We start from the raw sequence: 26286 nt of genomic DNA, 5'->3' as shown, positions 1-26286 counted from the left end.
ACATAACCTACCCTACACCCACCCCTAACCTTAACTACCCTACACATAACCTACCTTACACCTCCTTCTAACGTTAACTACTCTACCCTACACATAACCTACCCTACACCTCCTTCTAATCGTAACTACTCTACCCTACACATAACCTACCCTACACCTCCCTCTAACCTTAACTACTCTACCCTACACATTACCTACCCTACACCTCCCCTAACCTTAACTACCCTACACCTCCCCTAACCTTAACTACTCTACCCTACACATAACCTACCCTACACCTCCCCCTAACCTTAACTACTCTACCCTACACATAACCTACCCTACACCTCCCCTAACCTTAACTACTCTACCCTACACCTACCCTACCCTACACCTCCTCCTAACCTTAACTACTCTACCCTACACATAACCTACCCTACACCTCCCCCTAACCTTAACCACTCTACCCTACACATAACCTACTCTACTCCTCCCCCTAACCTTAACCACTCTACCCTACACATAACCTACTTTACACTTAAGTATAGTGTTTTTATTTGTACCTGTATGGAACATAGTGTAGACCTGGGCAGTATTGAATTTCAGTCTCGTTCTCGTATCTATTTTACATGGTGTGTCTTGAAATTAAAAGTGTGTCCTTTCATAAGTCGTTACATCGGTGTTTCTGCATCTCCTTGATAACCTCACTGGGTGTCACTATTAATAAAGCATTTAATTTGTTTATGAGCCATTTCAGGATCCGTCGCGTCTTCTTAATTACAATTTCACAGTAAAAATGTTTTATGGTATACGCATAAAGGCTGCTTTTCACACACTTGTTTTTACTTAGTCCAATCAAAATGTGCTAATTATCTTTTATAAATTAATGATGTACTTTTTTCATGCACTGATTTAAATATTTCTTTTTATAAAAAAATGAAAAAGAATGAATGGGAATATGTTACGGAGGATGTACAATGCTGTGGGTTGTGTTGTTTCTTTATTTATTTATTCGTTATTAAGTTTTGTGGCAATTAGAGCAGCCCGGCAACACGGCCAACAGTACAATGCCTGCTATAGTGGTAATTAAAAGAGTGGAAAATAGGGCAACAACTACAAATAAAGTGTATGTGTAACATTTGTGGATTTTTATTGGGATATGATATTCCAGAAAAGGGGACTGTGCTTTAAAAAAATAGTTGTTGTCTAACAGAGGTAGAAATAAGCTGCGCTGGGGATTACACGAGGAACAACCTGAATCTGCTGTGCAGCTGCTGTGTGGTGCTTTTTTTCAAGCTTGTGTACATTAGCCAGGAGACTGTAAGGGTCTTAACTAAGTGCATAGTCAGGGGTGATTTGTATTGATTCTTTATTTGCATTTAAAACACTTTATTCCAGTTCTGGGTGATCAGGAGCACATTCCGTACATCACTGCGGTTTGTTGTATTCTGAGCTCGGAACCGTACCTACAGAAGATTTATTGACTGTTCTTCTTTTGACTGCCTTCAAAATGAAATCCCATCAGTTTTTCCTTTGTTTTCTCGGCTGCAACTGAAACCTACAAGGTGTAGCGGTCAAAAGTAGAGTTAAAATTAATCGTTATGATTGTGTTACAGTAAAGGGAGTGGAGAAAAAAAAAAACAATAACAGTGAGATATTCGCTCTGACGGGGAGCCAGGCTTCTGGCAGCGGCGGACGGCCCAAGCCGGGATCATTATTTTCGTGATGGATTTGCATCAGGTTTGTTGCATTTCACAAGATTTGTTTTGTTCCAGCGTTTTTGCTTATCTTGCGTTATCCTTTATTCAGTCAAGCCTGTGCTCTGCCTGCAGCACTTTCCCTTAAAGAACAGGGGAAATATGGCCAACGGCCTAAACTCAAAGACTCTTAGAGACCCAGACCGTCAGACTGAGCTTCAGACACTGTGGTTTACACTCCTGGGTCTCTACAATTTATCCTTTGGGGGTTGAGTATAAATTTTGATCTGTTTTAAAATAGGGTAGTTTACTGGGTTCATTTTGAGTTTGGACTCTGGAGTTTGGCCTCTGATGTTCCCAAGACAAGGATTAAGCCTTGTGTTGGACTACACAGCATTTTTCATCATTGCTTACAACTAAGCTTAATCCATGTGCAGGAAGCTGCCCTCTTGGGTTTGTAAGTTTCATGCTTTTCATTCCGTTTGGTTCTGGAGTTGCAGTTCTTATGGTTCCTGATCTTAGGATCCAGGATCTTAGAGTCTCAACATTTATCTTTGCACTGTGAACTCTAAGATTTATTCTCATGTGCATGAGTTTGGGCTGTTGGGCATGAGTTTTGACACTAGGCAGTTCTAGAACTTCCAAGGACAGTTTCCCCAAACCGGAATTATTGGACTACACAGCATTTTGATTGGTAAGTTTCCATTGAAAGGAAAATATAGTGTACAAAAAGCTTATTCCCTGTCAAGGAAATTGCCCCTTAGGGTTTGTAAATTTCAGGCTATCATGTTTGGCACTAGAGACTAGGCATAGACTTCTACAACTTCTAGGGGCAGTTTCCCAAAAAAAGGATTAAGCCTAGTCTTAGACCACACATAATTTTGAATCAAATTTTTTTTAGTATTGAAAGAAAAACATATTCTGTGACCAGGTTTATTCCCTGTCCAGGAGTGTAAGTGCTTGGGCTTTATATTACTTGCTTTAGGTGACTTCAGCATTCAGACAGACTCTTAGGTTCTGGCTCACAGGGTTCAACTCACAGGGTTTAAGCTCTTGGGGTTTTGACTTTTGTGGTTCAGAGTCTAGACCTTGAAGTTTGAAATCTGATGTTTGCTCTATGAGATCTCTGGGGATCTAGCTGTGAGGTTTGACAATTGATTCATACGTCAGTTCCCCAGACAGAGACTAAGCGTAGTCGCTCCGCTGCTATGGTTCTGTGCTCTCTGTGCTTCACCTGCAGGACTTTACCTTTTGGGTATCTAAGGTTTAGGCAGCTTGTGGTTCCTGTATTAAGACTGAGCTTCCTGAGCTCTTGGCTTTAGACTTTAGGCACCAGATTCTGGGGTATAAACTCTGAGGTTCATAATTTTGTGTTGGGGTTTTGAGTTGGATTCGTCAGCTTCAGACTGTTGGCAGTTGGGTTCTGTTGGGTTCAAGGTTTGGGCTCTTGTGATTTCTGCTCCCAGGATTAAGAGGTCTTGAGTTGATCTAGAGGTCTTGACTCTAGACTTTGGACACTGGACATTAATCTTTGGAGTATAAACTCACTTTTGTGAGATTCATGTTCTTGTGTCAGGGTTCAGACTGTTGGGTTTCTGTCTGACACTTGATTTAGACTGTTAGGCTCAACTCAGAGTTAGGCTCTTGGGGTTTGTTCTCTGACTCAAAACAGTCACCAGCCCATGCAGTGATCATTATTTTCATGATGGATTTATGCCAGGCTTACAGAAGATTTGTTTTGTTTTGCTGTTTTTGCTTATAAAGCATTATCCTTTCTTTAAGAGAACCCATGCAGTGCTTTACCTTAAAGAACAGAGTGAAAATACGGCCAGCGGCCTGAACTGGAATGAATGCGTGAGTAAAAATAGAAGAGTCGCTCCTCCTGCGCATCCAGCCGGCGCCTTCGACTCTACAAGACATCCCTTAAAGACACTGTGTGGGTTTTTTCAGCTTTGTGTGTTTTGTCCCAAATCGAAGTGCTGTAAGCATTTCTGTTTTGTTACATTTTTAAGGAAAAGCGAGGCGCCGCCGCAGCCTCACTGGTAACTTATTCCGCAACACGGACTTCCCCTCGAGGAGGCTGAGCTCCGTGTCTCTGAGCAGGCCAGAGCAGCTGGCACTAGAAGTGATACATGCATGTGTTCCATTGCCTCCAATTATGCAGCCCTCCGCATGTTTGTGAGGGTCTGAGGAGCTTTTTGAACTCGGACAGCACTGCAGATCTTGTTGTGCCAAACCCTCGTGCAACCTAGTTTGTAAGACTGCTTATGTACGTGAGTATGTGTGAGTGTGTGTGTGGGTATACGTGTTTCTGCGTGTTAATGAGAGGGAGATGGTAGAGGAAGGAGAGGGGGATGGTAGAGCGAGAGGGATACAGCTGGAGAGAGAAAGAAAGAGAGAGGGAGAAAGATTGAGTTTAGTGAAAAGGTAACCATGGTAACTCCCTTCGCTAAGGTTTGCATTGAGAGACAGAGAGACAGGGAGGGGTGGAGCAAACAGGGAGAGAAAGAGAGAGAGAGCGAGTGAGATTGCGAGCGCGCGCGAGAGAGCAGTTAGGATGCTGATGCAGAGCCCAGGCTAAAGGGTTAATATGTGTTAGAGCAGTAGGTTAATCTTTCATCAAACGTAGAGGGCAGCGCAGTATTTACACACCAGCCGGACCCTGCAGGACACGCATGGATGGAGAGGGAGTGAAAAGGAAGGAGGACACAAACACGGCAGGCAGATAAAGGGATGTGCCTAGGCACGGGAAGAGGACAGGGACAGCAGAGTGAAAGGGCGTTGAGCATTTAGAGAGCAGAGCCAGCAGCCGTGGAAGGATCACAGAGTCACAGATGTGTGGCGCAAAAAAAGCATTTCGCACGGACGACTGCAAGCGCACAGCGCACTACATTTCCCAGCAGGCCCGCAGCTGACTCAGTTTCCCATCAAGCGCCATCATTTACGAACTGTATTTCCCATCAGCACCATCGCAGCAGATGTCATCTTCCATTATGGTCACTTAACGTGACAGTTCACACTCGGAGCTAATTGTGTCTCTTGTCAGTCATGCGTGAAGATGACACAGCGTGGAAAAATAAAATAAGGTGACGGTAATTTCAAGCACGATGTTTTAATAATCGCTTTTTATGGCCGTCCGTCCTCGTGCCTCTCATGCTGGCCTGCGGCACTCCGCACAGATGCATCGAGGAGGAGGGGTGGTTAGACAGAGGAGGAGGAGGCAGGGTGGAGAAGGTGGAGATACAGTCTGGGTTTCAGACTACGAAGTGAAGGGTGTTGCGGTTAGTGCAGCAAGGTGGGGTTCAAGGCCCTCGAGTTTTAGCCTTTAATGCTTTAACTTGAGGGTTGGGACTTGCATCAGGTCTAAGAAGTTCCTTTGGGTCATGTCTCTGGATTGTGGCATTTTGCGTTTAAACTTGGGCTTCTTGGGGTTCACTTATTGTCTGGTGCTGGTGTCTGGCTAACTCATGGGTCATGTTATGTAGGAAACAAGATTTTTACTCCTGGAAACTGGGATCAAATACTTAATCCCTTAGGATTCTAAATTCTGGGGTCTGGACTGTAGACTTTGATCAATGTTAGAAACTTTGAGATTTGTAGCCTTGCAGTTGTGCTCTGGTTTTGGATTTTTGGGGTTAGTTTTCTAGGGTAAGGATATGTAGCACCAGAGACTTGGCTTTTGGAACTAGGGTCTTATGGCTCAGAATTAAACATGAATTAAACCTAAGGCTCCAGAATTTAATATTTGGGATTTAGATCCTGAGGTTCTTGCTTAGAGTTGGCTTAAGTTTTCTTGTGCTTCATTTTAGACTTTGGGTTGGACAACTTGTTCAGGCTCTTTGAGTTTGATTAATGGCATCTTCAGAAATTAATGTGATGTGTACGCAAAGTGCAGAAAAAAACATTAGGGCAGGCAGTGCAGGCAATCAGCATCTTTAAAATGGGGTAAAGTTATTAAGAAAGAATGGCTACACTTGAATCTACAGTATATGATAATGCAGCTGTAGCAAGTACATGCCTCACGTGGAATGTACAAACATGGAACATACATAGGCGAGTATGTAAACTTTTCAGTACATTCACAATGTACATTACAGTTGTCTCTGAAAACTCATGGCCCAACAGCAAGTATATCTCTAGCCTAAAGGGTTCAGGCTCTGGGATCTGGATTTGGGCTGTGTTGGCTTTAGGTTTAGGAGTCTGAACTGTGGATATTTGGCAAAAATCACTCACATCACCCCAAATATCATAAACCAATATCATAAAGTCTAAATTTTATCAGCAGTGCTCTGGAGTTAAATCTAGACTCAATTCTGGCTCAGATTCTTGGCTCACATTTGGGTTAAGTTCTGCCTGTGCCAACACTCCAGTTGCTGAGTATAATACGACAATAAGCCTGTGCTGCTTGTACCCACACCCCCGTTGCTGAGTATAATACAACAATAGGCCCATACCACTTGTACCCAAACCCCGGTTGCTGAGTATAATACAACAAGTGCCCCGTGCCACTTGTACCCACACCCTGGTTGCTGAGAATAATACAATAATAGGCCTGTTTTGCTTGTGCCAACACCCCGGTAGCTGAGTACAATACTACAATAGGCCCATGCCACTTATGCCAACACCCTGGTTGCTAAATATAATACAACAATAGTCCCGTGCCGCTTGTGCCCACAGTAAGGTAGCTCAGTACAATACAACAATAGGCGGCATGCAGCTTGTGCCAACACCTTGGTTGCTAGATATGCTATAACAATACCTTGTGCCACTTGTACCTACGCTGTGGTAGCTGAGTGTAATACAACAATAGGCCCGTGCCACTTGTGCCAACACCCCAGTTGCTAAGTTTAATACAACAATAGGCCTGTGCTGCTTGTACCAACACCCTGGTAGCTGAGTATAATACAATAATAAGCCTGTGCCACTTGTACCCACACCCTGGTTGCTGAGTATAACACAATAATAGCCATGTGCCACTTCTTCACTCAGAAAAAGGGTTCTGGGTTTGATGCTTCTGATGTAAGGACCCTGGATTCAGACGCTTGCTTTTGCACTTGACCCTTTGTGACACAGTAACACAGTGGTGCTCAGGCCTTACTAAATCTAGGCTGTCGTGCAAGCTCCACAGAGCCCACTCTGCAGTCTGTGAGTGTGCTCGCACTTGGTCTTAATGTCATTACACACTGTGCGCATTATTGATTAATCTTACCAGGCATATTGCCCTACTCCCCACCCTCTCTCCTCCACCTCTGCACCTTCTCCACCCATCCGGTACGGCACAGCCCCCTCTCCTCCTCTCTCCCCTTCGCCTCTCTCAGTCCATCTTTGCCTGCTTTATATTCATTCCCCCTGTATTGTCTTTCTTCCTCATCTCTCCACCTCTTCCTCTCTTTCACTTACTCTCTCGCGCTCGCCGCTTTATATGCACCTCTGTGTTGTCATTGCCCTCCCTCCCTCCATCTCTGTTTCATATTCATTTCTTCCTATTGAGCTTTCCTCTCCCTCCCTTGTTCTCTTGCGTTCTCTCTCCCCCTCTTTCTCAGGGAGAGATTATTAATATTAATGTCTCTGTCTCTTCCTCTCCTTCTATCTCTCCTCTCCCTTTCCCTCCATATCTCTCTTCTCCTCCGCCCTCGATCTCCCTAATATTTCCCCTTCCGAAAAAACTCTTTCACACTGTCTTGTCCGTCGCTCCCCTTTCTCCCCCCTCCCTCATTTTTCTCTTTATCTTCATCTTTCTCAGACGCCTCCCCCTCTCTGTTGCTGTTCTGTATTCATCTATTAGTGTTGATAATTCCCTCCTCTCCCTGCGGCTGTACAGTCATCTATCAGTTTAATAATAATCCCTTGTTCTCTCTCTCTCTTTTTCTCCGTCATTCGTGCTCTCTTTGGACTTTGCATGTTGGTGTCCCATCATTAGGACCATCATCATTAATAACGCCCCACGTTTGCTGTGTCCTCTACATGGCTTGTACCAAACTGCAAACGGCACTTTTTATGTATTTCTTTCAAAAATCCTGTGGACAGGATTTCCCACCTGAGCTGTGGATTTCTGCAGCTCCTCCAGAGTGACCATGGGCCTCTTGACTGCTTCTCTAACCAGTGCTCTCCTTGCTCGATCTGTGCTCCTTGGGATGCTTAAAGCTTGGGATATGTTTTTATAACCTAATCATGATTTAAACTTTTCCGTAACTTTATCTCTGACCTGTCTGGTGAGTTCCTTGGTCTTCATGATGCTGTTTGTTCACTAGTGTTCTCTAACGAACCGGTGAGGCCTTTACAGAACAGATGTTTTTATTTATACTGAGACAAAATTACACACAGCTGGACTCTATTAACCAATTAAGTGACTTCTGAAGGCAATTGATTGCACTGGATTTTATTTAGGGGTTTCAGGGTAAAGGAAGCTGAATATTTTTGCATGTAGCCTCCCCCTCTATGTTGCTGCTCTGTATTCTTCTATTAGGGTTGATAATTCCCTTCTCTCCCCGCAGCTGTAAAGTCATCTATCAGTTTAATAATCCCTCGTTCTCTCTCTTTCTCACTCACTCACTCGCTCGCACTCTTTTTGGACTTTGCATGTTGGTGTCGCATCATTAGGACCATCATCATTAATAACGGCCCCACGTTTCACCAGATTTGCCCTTATATAAGGTTACTCGGGTCTCAATAATCTGCAGGGAGATCAGGACTCTCCGGCTCACGGTCCGTGCTGAATTAGCCATCCATCAAAGTAAACGCACTGCACCACTGTACGCCCTCGCCGTGGCCCCAGGAGCCTGCAGGTTCCCGCAGACACGAGGATTAGCACAATGACCCGCAGCAGCCATTCTGCACCGGTGGACACCTGAGGATTAGGAATAGAACAGTGATGTTAATGAGGTGTGAATGTGGACTTGAGTGTTTTTTTTTTCTAGTCTTGAATTTGCATCACCAGTAATGTGAACTGATTTAACGTTATCTTTTGTTTGGATACTACAGGAAAACTTTACTTTTATGTTTTATTAATGCTGTCAATGTTAATCTAGATTTTTAGTAATTCCACCAATTAATCATAACTTTTTAAATAAAGCTTGGCGACTTCAGTGCCGGCGTTCCGGCCACGAGGATTAAGCGCTGCTCGAATGGCACCATGAGGTACCTATAATTGACCACCCAAAATTAAATAGAAAATTTGTCTATTTAGTTGTTTATAGACCAGAGTTTAAAGTTCTATAAAACATGAAGATTAAAATCAAGTAACACCACTAAATTCGTAAAGAACTCATTCTTATATACTCGACAAATATACTGCAAGTTGTATTATTGTAGCATTTTGAAGTAACAGGAAGTCAAAGTTGTCAAACTTGCCATGTGTTTATTCAGTCTTGCATAAACTAGAAATATACATGCTGCACATGAAACTGTTTCTCAGCCTCCATTGTCTGGAGTAGCTAGTAAAAGAAAATTCTTAGAAATACTAGTGGATCAGAGAGACATTAGAGTGTATACATCAACCAGTGAGTTCATGGTCTTGCCCACCTCGGCTCAGGACCGCCCACAGACAGGGCTGAACAGGCACGCTGAACCCGGGTAACAGCATTAGGAGCTATAGCTAAGGAGGAGCTCTGTTTACTCTGTTTACAGCTTTTGTTTACATTTACCTATCTTGTGTAAGTAACTATAGATTTAAATTGGATCTCCGGTTGATTCTGCATTTTACAGAGACTTTAAATGAACACTAGTAAAGCATGGTTTGACAAGGCAGCTCAACTCAACAGAGTACCGGTCAAAGCGGGCGCTGTTCACGTCAGATTTTATGGTATAGAGCGGACCCTGGGCCTTCGTCATGGTGAAAATGCCCAAACATCGAATCACCAAGTCTGAGGTAGGAGTTTTTTGATGCAGGGAGAGCAGCATCACAACAGGCATTGATAACATTTCTCGGCCTCAGGCCTCTTAAGTCTGACTTTAAGTGCAGTTTAAAGGTTTACTTTACCTAGCACTCAGTGCCATATCTTTATGGTATCACTGTATCTCTGAAAAAAATTTGTCCTTTGAGTTTTAGAGCTGTAAAATTGACTGTGGGGGGAAGGCAGCTCGCATTTTCTGCTGCAGTGCTTTTAGCCAATCAGAGGCGATATGTTTGCATGTATGAATATTCATGAGCAAGAGCCGAAATCCTGTCTTTCTTCAGAGACCAGTAATTCATTGATCTAAAGCAGCTAAATAGAAACACCTGACATGTTTTTTTCACAAAAACGACTCGCATGGCATTTATTCATACCAGAGACCACAACTAGACGTTTTTAAAATTAATTTAAAAACGATGGAATGAGACCTTTAAGTAAGGTAATGAAGAATTTGTATTTTCTTACTTGACATTCCTGCAATTTAACTTAGACCTAAATCTTGGGTCATGACCCAATTGCTTATCATTATGCCACAGTGATCGCCTTACTAGCACCTCCCTGCTCACTCTCTTTCTTTATTTCTCTCTCTCTTTCTGTCAGAAGAAGAAGAAGGAGAAGCAGTTTAACTGGAGGCGTGTTTAAACCTGTTATAAATCCAAACCCAGAATGCAGAAACAAACACTGATGGGAAATCAATGCAAAATCATTGTACCTAATTCGGAAGGCATTTTTTAGAAGCCTAAAGAAGACACGTCTGAGAAAAAGAGGGCAAATGTTCACACTACCATGAAAATGTTCTCCTTCCATTTTACTTCTACCATTTTTCAACAAAAATATATTTATTTAACTATTAATCTCAAGACTAAATATCCAATAACATTAAAGTCAAATGGGAATTTAAGTGGATATGTTTTTAAAAATCAATTTTATTCTTTTCAGAAAAGTGCTTTTTTTATTGCAACATCACATTTAAGTGTCACCGATGTCACCAAATATTACTGTTGTTATATAATGAGAATGTAAGACCAGGTACTATGTTTGGGCAGAACGGTGGTATAGAGAATTGCATGTTCACCCCCAGCACTTGGGTCTTTGGTTCAAGTAGATCAGAGAACCTTCTTCCTCTATTTAATATCTTCTTACTTTCTACTACCCCAGACAGCTCTGACCAATCAGCAGAGATAAAGGCATGATCATTTGTTTTTTTTTGTTGTTGTTTTTTTGCACTTGCTGTTTTCCGTGTGTGAAACCAAACCAATGAGGAAAATGCCCCTAATTAACAAACTCTTTAACTGATTTGGACCAGAGAAACGGGTGAGAAGCTACAGGTGGGAAAACATCCTAAAACTGCTGAGTAAAGGGAGTTTTAGGCAGAGCGTTAACATCAAACACGATGAAGCTCTGACTCAGAAGCCTTAAAGGTGGACATTAACCACAGCGCAGCTTACAGCTGAAACAGCAAAACATCTATTACTCCTAAACACAACTTTAACAAATAAACAGGTGGCAGGCAGGGCCGTTTCAAGGCAATTGGGTGCCCCAAGCAAAATGGGCATAATTTATCCAGTGTAAATGATCACTTACTGCTGTCTTTTTTTTCTTCCCCTTCCTTTCTCTTCTTTCTTTTCTTGCTTTACGACTGTAGAAATTTCATATTTTGCCGGCTGCAGGAATTACGAAATTGGCTGGCTGTGGAAGGGGCAACGTCATTGACCGTCACAGAAGTTAAAGAGACGTTTACGTAGTTTTTATCCCTGCAGGCACGCAACAGTATTAGATGTTAGCCTGACATAATTTTTTGTCATCTGACGTCATGACCAGACTTCAACCTGAAATTAACGTCTATTGGATGTTGGTGACCAGCTGGGATTGCATTCGATTCATAACCAGTCATTGTCTGGGGGCTCCAGGCCAGTTTGGGCCCTAGGCAATTGAGTGGTTTGCTTGCCTTGTTGCAACGGCCTTGCAAGTAGAAAAGGAAACATGGGAAATGTATGTCTCACAGAGACAGCAATACTGTGTGTGTGTTAGCATGTATGAGTAAAAGAGAAGGAGAGAGCAATAGAAGCAGAAGAATGAGAAAAAGAAGAAAGATGTTAGGCAATGAGAGTTAGTTAAAGTATTCATACCCCTTGAACTTTTTCACATTTTGTCACTTTACAACCACAAACTTAAATGTATTTTAAGTGATAAACCAACACAATAACAGTAGCACATCATTGTAAAGTGAAATAAAAATGAAAAGTATTCAGCCCCCTTTACTCCGAACCCCCTAAATAAAACCCTGTGCCGTCTACTGCCTTCAGAGGTCACTGAATTAGTTAACAGAGTCCATCTTTGTGTAATTCAGTCTCAGTATAAATATAAACACCTGTTCTGTGAAGGCCTCAGTGGTTTGTTAGAGAACACTAGTGAACAAACAGCATCATGAAGAGCAGGGAACTCACCAGACAGGTCAGAGATAAAGTTGTGGGGAAGTTTAAAGCAGAGTTAGGTTGTAAAAATATCCCACGCTTTAAGCATCCCAAGGAACACAGATCGAGCAAGGAGAGGGAAGCACCCAGGAGGTCCATGGTCACTCTCTGAAATCCTGAAGTCCTGCACTCCTGAAATCCTGAAATCTGGCAAGAAGAAAACCACTGACATAAGAAGTGCTGTTTGTACAGCAAACATGTGGAAGAAGATGCTGTGGTCAGATGAGGTCAACCAACGTTGAACTTTTGGGCTAAAAACAAAGTGCTTTGTGTGGCTGAAAAGTAACACTGCTCATCATCTTAAACACTGGTGGCTCTACGAAGTATTGTTATGGGGGGGCTGAATACTTTTACACATCACAGTTTTCAGTGTTTTTTTTATTAAATTAAAAAATCTATGCATCATTTTTGTTCCACTTCACGATTACGTGCTATTTTGTCTTGGTCTATCACTAAAATCTTAATAAAATACATTTAAGTTTGTGGTTGAAAGGCGACAAAATGTGAAAAAGTTCTTTTGCAAGCCACTGTATGAGATTCTATTTACGTTTTAGCGTAAATATGGTGAATCCTTGTTTATATCACTAAACAAAATAGCTAGTGCATCACCAGGCTCTGTAAAAAAAACTGTGAATTACAGGGAGAATCTGCCACCAAACTTGCTAAAAATGATTCCTTATTTCCATAAGGAAAATGGGTATTTAATCTTAGGTCATCTGTGTGAATGTGCATACCCACTCTTGGAGCTCTGCATATTATTTTAAGCCCTGCAACCTGCGTGACACGCTTTCCCACTCTCCAAATGGAGAATGACCCATATAAGCACTGGGAATTGAAGTGTGATCCCACATACAGCTGTGGGTTCACAGTGACGTTAAAGAAGGGGTTTAACGCGATTCATATTCATACTGTTGCTGCTGCTAAAAAAATAAAAAGGCTACAAAATGATGTTCTGCAGTCCTGATCTCTCCTCTGTTCTCTCTCTCTTTCAGTAACACGCACATTCCACGCAGAGGCTTCTCCAATTCTCAGAGGACGCTTTAAGGAAAAGGAGGCAACATATGTAAATGTGTCATATCTTCTTTAAAAATAAACAAGGAAGGAACAAACGCAGACACAGAGGAGACGGCAGATTGTTTCACCTGAACAATGAGGGAAAACAATGAACGACTAAAGTGAAATCAACAGTCGGCTGTCAATCGTGGAACTGGGAGACACCACACGGGATTTTTTTTTTCTGGAAAAATCGCTGGAATCTGGAATTATACTCTTTTGGATTACAGGAAGGGTCATGACCCAGTTGCCATGCGTATCGCCACGGTGACCGGCCTTCCTAGCCCCTCCCCCCTCTTCCTCCTGCTGGCCCAGGTGTTGCTGTGGCTCCTCCTCCTTGGCCAAGAGGTAGCAGGAGCCACGTCTACCTGCCCCACGTCGTGCAGCTGCTCCAATCAGGCCAGTCGAGTGATCTGTACGAGGCAGAGCCTGGACGAGGTTCCTGAGAATATATCCAACAACACGCGATACCTCAACTTACAGGAGAATTCCATACAGGTAAATATTAAACCTGTCTGCCCAAATGCCTAATAATTGCAGTATTTGTGCCTAAAAGTGGTTTATAAGTGACTAAAAGTTGGTAAAGGATGTCTGTCCATAGCTTTCACAGCTTTATTTACTGAAGCTTTCAAAGTTTATAACACCAGCAGTAGGGGTGTGACGAGACACTAATCTCACGAGACGAGACACGATATTGGGTTCACGAGAACGAGACGAGACGAGATTTTAAAATAAATTTTTAAAGAAAATGTCAAAAATGAAACATTTACAAAACTAGAGTTTTATTTGACAAAATCATATAACGCACAATTAACAGACTGGTTTCTCCCGCACATCCTAAATCTCTTGTAATTTAACTATGCATAACCACAACCAGTCATATTAAGACTAGGGTTTATGTTTTTTTCTCCTAAATCTCTTGTAATTTATCTATTCATAACAATAACCAGTTATTAAGACTTAGCTTGAAGTGCAAACAGAGACAGATTTTTTTAAATACAGTACAGAGCTAAGGGATTAGTACAACACGTGTACGATTTATTTACAGTATTTACATATGGTTTGTGTCTTATTGATCACTCTGTTACCGTTTATTGTTTCCACTGGAGCCAAAATGCAGCCACACATACAACTTAAAAGTAGCAGTAAGTTATTTATTTATTTATTTTTTTTATTTTTTTCTAATTTTTCCCATTTTTCTCCCCAATTTACACGGCCAATTACCCAACCCACTCATTAGGACTTCCCCTATCACTAGTAATGCCACAACACACCAGGAGGGTGAAGACTAACACATGCTTCCTCCGATACATGTGAAGTCAGCCACCGCTTCTTTTCGAGCTGCTGCTGATGCAGCATTACCGAGCAGCCAGCGCGCTTGGAGGAAAGCACAGCGGCTCGGCTCCGGTACATCAGCTCACAGACGCCTTGTGCTGCAGACATCACCCTAGGAGTGATGTGGGGAGAGAGCGCCATCTACCCACCCAGAGGGAGCAGGGCCAATTTTTGACCGCTGGACCACTCGGCGCCAGGTGTAAGTTATTTAATTAGAATTCAGTATGGTCCAGTTCTCGCTTTTCCGCCCGTTTTCGGGCTCCCTATCTCCTTATAAAGGTGTTGACCCTGACAACACGGGTTCGATCCCGCATGAGGAGCGGTGTGTTTATTTATTCATTTTTTTCCTTACCGCGTCTGCACAGATCTGATTGACTGAAGAGAGCGTTTGGTGATCTTACCCCACACGTGATTGGTCTGTGATTTACTGCGCCGCAAGGGTGTATACAATTAAATCCTTCTCAGTAGGTTTGGGTCCGCATTAGACAACGTTTGGATCCGGACCCTTGACGAGCTTGACGAGAAATATCGTCACGTTTAATCTCGCGAGATATCGTGCCACGAGATCTCGTCACACCCCTAACCAGCAGTGACATTTTGTGGATCTGTCAGTCATGTGTTAGTAAAGAGATCAGAAAGAGCAAATGTAACAATTGCTGATTTGGTTATAGAGCCCTGATCTGTGCTTAAGGCTCTAAAGCTTGTGCTGAATCAGGTGTTATTAAAGCTGTATTCACACAGAAGGTAAAAGTGGCCCCAGAAATTTAGATCTACTGTATTTTTGGACTATAATGTGCACTGGATTATAAGGTGCACTATCAATGATCGTCTATTTTCTGGTCTGTTTTCATACATACAGTACACCGGATTTTAAGGAACATTAATTAACAGACACTAGTAAGGGTGCAAACATGGAAGTGAGCAAGGCTGTCGCCATGTTTCACTTCTAATGAGGAAGCTGGGAAAGTGTCTACATAAACAAAACTGTAATTCTTAAAAAAAAAAAACATTCAAACAGTCAAACGAGAGCTGGATGTTAATCTACACAAATTTTTATTCTGAAAACGTTTTTTGGGGTGAGTAAAGCTCTTCTGTTTATTTACTGTTAGCTTAGGTTTCCAACACTTTGTGTAAGAGTGAGTTGTCAGTGAAGTGTCTCCAGCATTAAGGCTGGGTGCAGCAGCATTAGCATTAGCTGCTAACCACAGTGCTAGCAGGATGTTAATGCCTTCCAATAGCTCTAAACTGAGGAATCCTGAGTGTTCAGTAACCCAGGGCACTATCAGATAGCAGTTCATTACACTTAGCTTGTTTTAACATAGCAAACACGCACACCACAGTCCAATATGCGGTTAAAGGCTAATGCTAATGCTGCTGCACCCAGCCTTAGTGCTGGAGAAACTTTACTCAAAACTCACCATTATAATGCTATACTTCAGCAGAGTGGCTTTACTGCTCCTTAATACCTGGGTAAAATTCATACATAAGTTGCACCAGATTATAAGGCACACTGTCGATATTTGGGAAAATTAAAGGATTTTAAATGCGCCTTACATTGAATCTGATATGTTTTCATTCCAGTTTGGGACACTTCAATATGTGGTATTGAATAGGGCTGGGACAATCAATTGAATAGGATAAACCTGCGGTGAAGAATATTGGTTGTTAAATTCTGACACCAATAACATTGGCACAAAAAAATAAGGATATTTGTGTCTATTTCCTTGTTGTAGCAATTTTTCTGCTAAATAAATCCTTGACCGTTGGAAAGTCAGCTATATTTGTAAGGAACATGCATTTGTGGGATGAGTAATAGAGCTAAGTATGTGGTTTGCGCCAATGGAAAATTTGCCAAATCTTCTCTGCCAATGCCAAACATCTTATTTTGCAGTTGTTATTGTTGTACACCTGTTTTGAGCATTTGATACCCCAGGTTCTGCCTGATTGGCAACTGATTGGCAGCACCTGTGAGCATGGGCTCTGCTTCAGCGGTCAGTAGATGTGTGCTCCAAAAATCTACATCAAGCCGCGTTAGATTGATCTGAATAGGATCTGATCCCATGCAATAGGGTAACTTCATGCTGGTGTTCTGCAAAAACAAGTTGTGGCATTATTTGGAGTGAGCCTTAGTACCAGAATCTCCAAACTTAAGGCCATGGTCCATATAATGGTAGGGGGGGATGTCAGAGACACGTGTTCTTCCCAAGAAGAAGACACCCCAAGAAGATCCCCAAACACCAAAGAAATCAATGGCAGAATGAGCTGAATGGCATAATCAGAGAGGCATGTTCCTTACAAATGTGGAATAAAAGGGAAATTATAAGTATAAGATTTATTGCCAAGAAGAATGGTTAAAAACAAAGATACAATCTACCAAACACAGATTTACTTACGTGTTGTGTCATGGTTACACAGTTCCTGGTATTTGCTTATTTAAGAGCATTTTATCTTCTTCAGAAACACTTCAGATGCCATTAAGTATCGTAGCGATAAATTGAGTATTGCAGAATCACAGGAAACAATTTCTTCTTGGCAGTAAGGCTTATGTTCTGCTGGAAAGCCTGCACTGTAAGTTTTCCTTTTATTCCACACTTGCTGCACGAAACAAGGAAAGTATAAGAACATAACGTGTCCTTTTTATAGTGAGCTCAGATGTTATACAGTAAGTCTCATGTGATTCTGGCAAGAATGAAACCGAAACTTTATGTGAAGCAATCCAGTTTTGCTGATGCACATCAGTTACTCAGAGCATACTGTTCAGACAAATGTCAGATTTGTGCCACTTTCACCTGCTGTATAAACGTAGCTAAAGAGACATAATTTGAAAGCAAGGTTCACATTCAGGGGTTCCTTATTCTTAAAGGTGCAAAAATAAAGGTGCTACATTGAGTTTTTTGAGCAATGCCACAGAAATGTTTTTTTGTTTATTTTATTGTAGCATCATTGTGTGCAGTAACAGAATAACAGAGTAGAGTCAGGCCACCAACATCAGGAGGATGCGCAATGCAACCACCACCACAACTCATGTTTTAAAAACAAATATAACCAGAGCATCTGCAGATCTTCAATCCATTTATCTAAAAAAGAAAAGGCCTTAATTTTCTTAAAATATCTTAAAGCTCCACTAGGTAGGATTGAGATTTTGTGCTCATGGGCTCCCTCTACAGTTGTAGAGTGTAATAAATGTTTCAGGCGTATCTCTTTCTCGTTTTCTGGCTTTTACAGACATATTCGGTCTCTTTACGGTTCTGCCAGAGTGTCTGTATGTTAGTTTGTAAAGAATGAACCAGTAGTCCTTGTAGAACTGTTAGAACTAAAGGTCGGAAAGCAGGTCGCAGTTCTCGCGAGCGTTGGTCGCGGCTACCTCTGAAAACTTAAAGAGTCTGGTTTGAGCTCAGAGGCGCTCCGGCACAGACACGAGAGCACCGCTATTCCTCCTATTACACCTCAATGCAGCGCTGCAGTGAGTGTCAAGCTGTAATTTTACTTCTTTAAAAAGTTCAATAATCAAGGAAATCCTACCTAGTGGGGCTTTAAATTCGTCTCACAAAGCATACATTACATTTCACAGGTTCAGCATAAATGTTACTGTAGTCATTGGGAAACATGGGGGTTAGATAACCCAGATTTTGCACTGTCCCCTACTTTCTGTTGATGATGAGCGCTAGTTTTTAGTTTTGTTTGTAAAAAAAAAACAGGAATCACAGCTCTATAGCCATAATACTGTTTTATATCCTTATTGCCATTTTGTTATTGCAAAATAACAGTGGTAGCAGTGGTGGCTTAACGATCAGAGCACTGGCCCATCAACAACACTGTCGAGCCCTTGGGCAAGGCCCTTAACCCTTACTGCTTAACCCCAGGCTGCCCACCGCTCTAGGCAGTTCTTCTCACCAAATTAATGCCTTCTGAGTGTGTTTACTGCAAAATGGGTTTAAAAATCAGTCTTTTAAATCAGCTCATGTGCATTTTATATAAATTTGTCCACAATTAGCTAGCTAGCTTTATGCACCGCTAGCTGTGTTAGCCTAAGCCAAGTCCATTATAGCAAAATAAAACCCACTGCTCCAAAAAATTGAGTTCTATCTCAACAGATAAGCACATTCGTAGCTAATTTGAGTCAATATATTGATTCTTGTCTGTCTGTTGGTTGTGTGCATACTCATTTATTTGGGACAGTGTGAAAGTGTAAAAAAATGCCCTTAGTGAACTCTGTGGTATTGCAGTATTCTATAATGTTGTTATATGGTATTCTGTAGTAATGCTATATGGTATTTTGTGGTATTGCTCTATGGTATTCTTATGTATTGTTCGATGGTATTCTGTGGTATTGCTCTATGGTATTCTGTGGTATTGCTCTATGGTATTCTATAGTATTGCTTTATGCTTTCTTCCTCTCCTTCACTCCTCTATCCTATTTTTCCCCTTTGTCCTCCTTTTATCCCTATCCAAAGATGTTTTTCCTTTAAACTTATTTTACATTGTACTTGACTATTGTAAGTCGCTTTGGACAAAAGCGTCTGCCAAATGTAATGTAATGTAATGGTTTTCTGTGGTATTTATCTGTTTTTTTTCTGTGGTATTGCTGTATGGAAATCTGTGGTATTGCTCTATGGTGTTTTGTGGAATTGCTTTATGGTATTGTACTATGGTATTCTGTAGTATTGCTCTATAATTATATTGTGGTATTGCTTTATGGTATCTATAGTATTGCTCTATGATATTCTTGGTTATTGTTCTATGGTATTGTTAGGTATTGTTATATTATATTTTGTGGTATTGCTCTATGGTATTCTGTGGTATTAATCTATGATTTCTATGATATTGCTCTATGGTATACTTGGGTATTGTTCTATGGTATTCTATTGTATTGTTCTATGGTATGTTGTGGTATTGCTTTATGGTATTCAATGCAATTGCTCATTGGTATTTGTAGGTATTGTTATATGGTATTTTGTGGTATTGCTCAATGGTATCTATGGTATTGCTTTATGGTATTTGTGACATTGCTCTATAGTATTCTTAGGTATTGTTCTATGGTATTCTTAGGTATTGTTCTATGGTATTTTGTTGTATTTCTCTATGGTGTTTTGTGGTATTGTTCTATTGTATTTTTTTGGTATTGATCTATGGTTTTCTGTGGTATTGCTCTATGGAATGTTGTCGTATTGCTTTGTGGTATTTTGTGGTATTATTCTATGATATTTTGTGGTATTGCTTTTTGGCATTTTATGGTATTGCTCATTGGTATTCTTAGGTATTGTTCCACATTATTTTGTGGCATTGCTCTGTGGTATCTATGGTACTGCTCTCTTTTATGATATTGCTCTATGGTATTCTTGGGTATTGTTCTATGGAATTTTGTTGTATTTCTCTATGGTATTTTGTGGTATTGCTCTATAGTATTCTATGGTATTACTCTATGCTATTATCTGGTATTGCTCTATGCTACTCTGTGGTATTGCTCTACGTTATTTTGGGCTATGGCTCTATGGTTTTCTGTGGTATTGTTCTATGGTATTTTATGTTATTGCTTTAGGGTATTTTGTAATATTGCTCTATATTATTCTGTGGTATTACTCTATGGTTTTCTGTGGCATTGTTTTACGAAATTCTTAGGTATATTTCTGTGGTATTACGTTGCATTGCTCCCTGGTATTTTGTGGTATTGCTCTATATTATTCTGTGGTATTGCTTTATGGTATTCTGTGGTGTTAAACTTAGGTATTCTGTTTTATTGCTCTATGGGGTTCTGTGGTGTTGCTCTATGGTATTCTGTGATATTGCTTTATGGTATTCTGTGGTATTGCTCTATGGTATTCTGTGGTATTTCTCTATGGTACTCTGTAGTAGTGTTGTATGGTATTCTGTGGAATTGCTCTGTGGTATTCTGTGGTATTGTTCTATGGTATTCTGTAGCACAAAAATGAAGCAGTGGATTTTGTTTTGCTATATGAACTTGGCTTAGGCTAACACAGCTAGTGGTTTCTTTTGGGTATTTTGTAATATAGCTCTATATTTTTATATGGTATTGCCCTATGGTATTCTGTGGTATTGCTTTGGTATTCTGTGGCATTGTTCTATGGTATTCTAAGGTTTTTTTCTATGGTATTTGTATTATTGCTCTATATTATTCTGTAATATTGTTCTATGGTATTTTGTTGAATTGCTCGATGGTATTCAGTAGTATTGCTTTATGGTATTCTATGATATTGCTCTATGGTATTCTGTAGTATTGCTCTATGGTATTATGTGGTATTGCTCTATGGTATTCTGTAGTATTGCTCTATGGTATTCTGTGAATTAATCTATGGTATTTCATGGTATTGCTGTTCTGTATGGTATTCTATTGTATTGCTCTATGGTATTCTATGGTGTGGCTCTATGGTATTCTATGGTATTATGGTTTTATTATTATGGTGTTTTTTGTGGTATTGATCTATAGTATTCTGTAGTATTACTCTATAGTATTCGGTAGTATTGTTGTATGATATTCTGTGGTATTGCTTGATGGTATTTTATGGTATTGCTCTATGGTATTCTATAGTATTGCTCTATGGTATTCTATGATATTGCTGTATGGTATTCAGTAGTATTGCTGTATGGTATTTGTGGTATTGCTCTATAGTATTCTGTGGTATTGCTCTATGGTATTTTGTGGTATTGCTCTAGGGTATTCTGTGGTATTGCTCTATAGTATTCTGTGGTATTGCTCTATGGTATTCTGTGGTGTTGCTCTTTTGTATTCTATGGTATTGCTATATGGTATTCTGTGGTATTGCTTCATGGTACTCTGTAGTATTGCTCTATGGTATTCTGTGGTATTGCTTCATGGTATTCTGTAGTATTGTTCTATGGTATTCTGTGGTATTGCTCTATGGTATTCAGTAGTATTGCTCTATGGCATTCTGTAGTATTGCTCTGTATTATTCTGTAGTATTACTCTATGGTATTCTGTGGTATTGCTCTATAATATGTTGTGGTATCGCTCAAGGGACCCCTTTGTAGCACAGTTATTTTTAAGCATGTTGAAGGGTTAACAGAAAGCATCCCAATTAAAAATAGAAAAATATATAATAATACTCCTCACGCCTCCCTCTTAGCGTAAAAATTCTGATTTGGTTTGTTGTATCCTGGAGCCCCACTTGAAATGATTAAAAATCTAAAAATGTTTTAACACTTGAAGGCATCCTAGATTTTTTTCTTTTTTGGCTTCTTTCTCTCTCATTGCTGTGTGCCCTGAGAGTACAGATTTGACATGTTTCCTCTCCCATCCTCTAAAATACCCCCAACCCACTGTATTTCACACCCACCTCCCTCTCCTCTGCTGCTTCCCTTCCCTCTTGTGGTTTATATATATATGAAGAGAGAGAGGGAGAGAAAGAGAGAGAGATGTGGCATCAGGCCAGGACTAGGCTTCACTCTCTACCCAAGGAAAGCAGCTCAGGCTGTCACTAATGTGCCGATTCTCTGTGTAACACAGCTCTCTGCATCTCAAATGTGTGAAATTGCGGTAGCTTTTGGAATGCAGTCGCTCTACATCATGTCAAGAGGAATTTCAGCCATCTCTAATGAGAGAAGCTAGCTGGTTAAGTAAAGATATTTTCATAAAATACATTTCTTTCACACGTGCCACCGGCACGCTTCCCCTCCTGCTGGAGATGTGCTCTGTGTGCGCCTTTCTTGAGGTTTTATCAGGCGTACCTTTCAAACAGATAAGCTAACTTTTTCACCCTTTGTTAACTTTTGCCTGCTCTTGTTGCACGAAAATGTTTCATGCATTCCTCCGTTTGAAACTACAATACGGCAAATATAGAACAAACAAATTTTTTTTGAGGTTTTTGACTTGCTGCAAGTTTTATCCTGCAAACTCTGTGCTCAATAGTAATTTGTTGAATATCTTCTGTGCGTAGATCTTTGACTGAACCAGCAACAGAAAAACAAAACAAAAGTCAAATCAAACCCAGACAGAAGCACATCAGTGAAGGAAAAACCTTGCCTTGCGCTACTATGATTGGGTTGTCACATAACTGACAGTTCTATTTATAATAGAGTCAGAAGAAATGGTAACTAAAATAGCCAACCATTGCAATTTTTAAAGCCTCACAATTGTAGAATCTCAAAGAAGAAAAAAACACTAGTGTCACTTCATGAGATCAAGGGATTTTAACTTGGATTTACACTTCTCTCACCCAGGTGATTAGATCGGATACCTTCAAGCACTTGCGGCACCTGGAGATCCTCCAGCTTTCCAAGAATCAAATCCGGCAGATCGAGGTTGGCGCATTCAATGGCCTCCCGAACCTCAACACACTGGAACTGTTTGACAACCGACTCACGCTGGTACCATCACAGGCTTTTGAGTACCTCAGCAAGCTGCGGGAGCTCTGGCTTCGCAACAATCCTATCGAGACGCTGCCGGGCTACGCCTTCCACCGGGTGCCCTCCCTTCGTCGCCTCGACCTGGGAGAGCTCAAGAAGCTGGATTATATTTCAGACGCTGCCTTTGTCGGCCTCATCAATCTGCGCTACCTAAACTTGGGAATGTGCGGCCTGAAGGATATCCCCAACTTGACGCCCCTGGTTCGACTTGAGGAACTTGAGCTTTCTGGAAACAGGCTGGAGATCATAAGACCTGGATCTTTTCAGGGTTTGGAGTCTTTGCGCAAACTGTGGCTCATGCATTCTCAAATGACCGTCATTGAGCGCAATGCATTTGATGATCTCAAGAGCCTTGAGGAGCTAAACTTGTCTCACAATTCTCTTCACTCTCTGCCCCATGACCTCTTCACGCCCTTGCAGAAGCTGGAAAGAGTGCATCTCAACCACAATCCCTGGGTTTGTAATTGTGATGTGCTGTGGCTCAGCTGGTGGCTGAAGGAAACAGTACCCAGCAACACCACTTGTTGCGCCCGGTGCCACGCACCACCCTATTTAAAGGGGAAGTACATTGGCGAGCTTGACCAGAGTCATTTCACCTGCTATGCCCCCGTCATTGTTGAGCCACCCACTGACCTCAATGTGACCGAGGGCATGGCTGCTGAGCTCAAGTGCCGCACTGGAACCTCCATGACCTCTGTCAACTGGATCACGCCCAATGGTACCCTGATGACCCATGGATCGTACCGTGTCCGAATCTCTGTGCTGCACGACGGAACGCTAAACTTCACCAATGTCACATTGCGCGATACAGGCCAGTACACCTGTATGGTGACCAACTCGGCGGGGAACACAACAGCAACAGCTGTCCTGAATGTCACTGCAGCTGACGCCAGTGTGAACTACACCTACTTCACCACTGTAACTGTGGAAACTGTGGAATCCACAGGCGATGAAGATTCGGCCTTGCGTTCAATCAATGAGACCATCATCCACATCCCTGGTCCAACACCTTCTGGGCGTCTTTGGCACGATGTAATCCCGACCACTGCTTCATCTCTGTCGGTTTTCGGCTCATCTTCTTCTCCCCGTGCAACCAAACCAACCTTTACTGTCCCGGTCTCTGAACCAAGTTACCCTTCTGGCCTGGATGACGTGATGAAGACCACCAAGATCATCATTGGCTGCTTTGTGGCGATCACTTTCATGGCAGCTGTGATGCTGGTGGTTTTCTACAAGCTTCGGAAACAACACCAGCTCCACAAGCACCACGGACCAGCACGAGCCATCGAGATCATCAATGTGGAGGATGAGATTGGAGCTGGGGCCAGCGTTCGAGGCAGCGGCATCAGCGGCGGCTCAACCGTGCCCCAGGTAGGATCTGGAGGAGGGAGCTTACGGCTGCACCACCCAGAGATTGTCAACTTGCCCAACCTTGCTCGGGCGGAGCACCTCAACCACTACTACAAGCCCCACCATTTCAACAACAACATGATGGGCCTGAGCCTCTCTGGAGGCTCTGGAGTTGGCCTCAACAACAACAACAACCCTTCCCCTTGCTCCCAGTCCCAACCCACACCTATCTCTTGTGCACAGATGCCCATTTCTGTGGGCACCTTACCATGCTCCATTCCCTCCTCGATGCCCCTGCCCAACCTTGGGCTCCACGGCTCACTCAAAGGCCTGATAGGTAAAGGGCAGAACCCTCAGATCGAGCCCCTACTCTTCAAGAGTGGCTCTAAGGAGAACGTCCAAGAGACTCAGATCTAAAACAGGAAGAGAGTGAGAGTGAGAGTGTGTGTGAAAGAGAGAGAGAGAAAAATATAGAGAGAATGAAGATTAGGGAGATGAAAAGAGGGAAGAAAAATGGAGGGATAGCATCAAGAAGACAGTAACAGATGAAGGGCACTGGCTGTTCAGCCCCCGTGGGTATGTTCTCAGGAGTAACGAGCGAGGTAGACCCAGCATTGTATGACATATTACCTACACAGGAATAAGACATAGCTGTGAATCGCTACAAAGCCAGCACAACAATGACACAGAGAGGGAGAACGAGAGCGAGGAAGACAAGATGACCACACTGCGGTTAGGATAACACTTTCTTTTCCGAACATCAGGAACTCGCACTCCGATCAATTTCAAAACATCAGGCTCGCAAAGCGTCGATACAGTACCAACACATTTTGAATAGGATCAGTTCCACGAGCCAAACGTGCACATATCTGTGCCAAAGTGAAAATGCGCATCAGCATCACGATAGCATGTCTGCAAACACTATCGCACAGAAAGAGTTAAGAGCTGATCGTAGAGAACAGTGTCAGACACTTGGTGTAACAACACTTCTTAGTGCTTAGTTCTGTGCTGAGATGTTCAGAGAAGAATATACAGTGCAATGCAGGAGATTTTTAGGAGAAATATATAAACAAAATGAGAGGAGATAGATGTTACATGTACAGAATGTAAGCAGATAGGAAAGAGATAGACATCATCTGTGCAAGCATTAAAAGCATTCTAGGAGAAAGGAACTACAGAAAGCAATGATTAGCCTATCATTTCGTTCTAAACCGAGGTTCGGTTCAGTAGTGTTCAGAGAACGGCTTCAGAGGACGGTGGATTAGACAGACCAGCACTGTGTTGAGGGCTTGTGTTTTGTTCTGATGATGGACTCTGCCATATTCTCACTTTCTCCCCCACCCTTTAACACCTTCACGAGGAGGTGGAAGGAAACGAGAGAGGAAGGAAAGGAAAAAAAGACAAATTCAAGACTTTCGACATTTTTTTGTTTTGTTTTATTTTTTTTTTTATAAAAGAACCTAAAAGGGCATAAGACGATGATCTAAAAAGAGAATTCTAAAGAGAAAAGATTAATAATAAACTGTGAAAGTATACACAATATATAAATCTATTTTCATTCAGAGAGATAAATTATAAAAAAAAACTTTAAATTTCTTTTTTTTGTTCGTTTTTTCTTTTGCTTTTTTTTCTGAAACACTGAAAGCCACGGCTTTTGAAGAATCAAGCTGCAGCTGCAGTCGTAGCTGCACTTTGACACTGGGAGAAACCTTATTTTATGTTGGCTTACGAACAGTCAACGATGCCCGTCTGTGGGACACCAGACGGTCGCATTCACGGGCGAAGGGGTGGGGGGGGGTTGGGGGGAAGGTTAAGGGAGGTTACAATGGTTCTAAAATTCAGAGATTGTGTTTGAGCTTATTTTTAGTCTTTAAATCCTCTTCCCTTTTCTTGTTGCATTCTTACTAACAGGGTCGCTGAAGAAGAGTAGAGGATGAGTAACGCTTGTTTGTCATTGCAGTGGAATTATAACGACGATTCTTGTTGCAGTATAAACATTTTAGTGTTGGAAAAATGAGGAAAAGAAAAAAGACCAACAGACACCAACAAACTATGCTAACCATAATGATAAAACAGTACTAGGTTATGTAACGAGAGCAAAATGTGAAGAATTTGTATCTAAAT

The 26286-nt window shown here is 41.7% G+C and overlaps 1 protein-coding gene across 2 annotated transcripts in view; it reads left to right on the top strand.

The window, feature by feature from the left end:
• Positions 1 to 25962, top strand: part of lrrc4ba (leucine rich repeat containing 4Ba) — a 148187-nt gene extending 122225 nt beyond the window's left edge. The window contains exons 1-3 of one of the 2 annotated variants that reach the window (XM_022673993.2): positions 11534 to 11560; positions 13035 to 13593; positions 22627 to 25962. In XM_022673993.2, the coding sequence (XP_022529714.2) occupies positions 13348 to 13593; positions 22627 to 24579 (2199 nt within the window). In that variant the 5' untranslated portion in view covers positions 11534 to 11560; positions 13035 to 13347 and the 3' untranslated portion in view covers positions 24580 to 25962. Of the gene's footprint in view, positions 1 to 11533; positions 11561 to 13034; positions 13594 to 22626 lie in introns of those variants that run through there. The other variant, XM_007235389.4, reaches the window with a different exon arrangement.
• Positions 25963 to 26286: the final 324 nt, after the last annotated feature.

This window comes from Astyanax mexicanus, chromosome 19, assembly GCF_023375975.1.
Source record: "Astyanax mexicanus isolate ESR-SI-001 chromosome 19, AstMex3_surface, whole genome shotgun sequence".
NCBI classification, from domain to species: domain Eukaryota; kingdom Metazoa; phylum Chordata; class Actinopteri; order Characiformes; family Acestrorhamphidae; genus Astyanax; species Astyanax mexicanus.
This window is presented reverse-complemented; position numbering and strand designations above follow the sequence as displayed.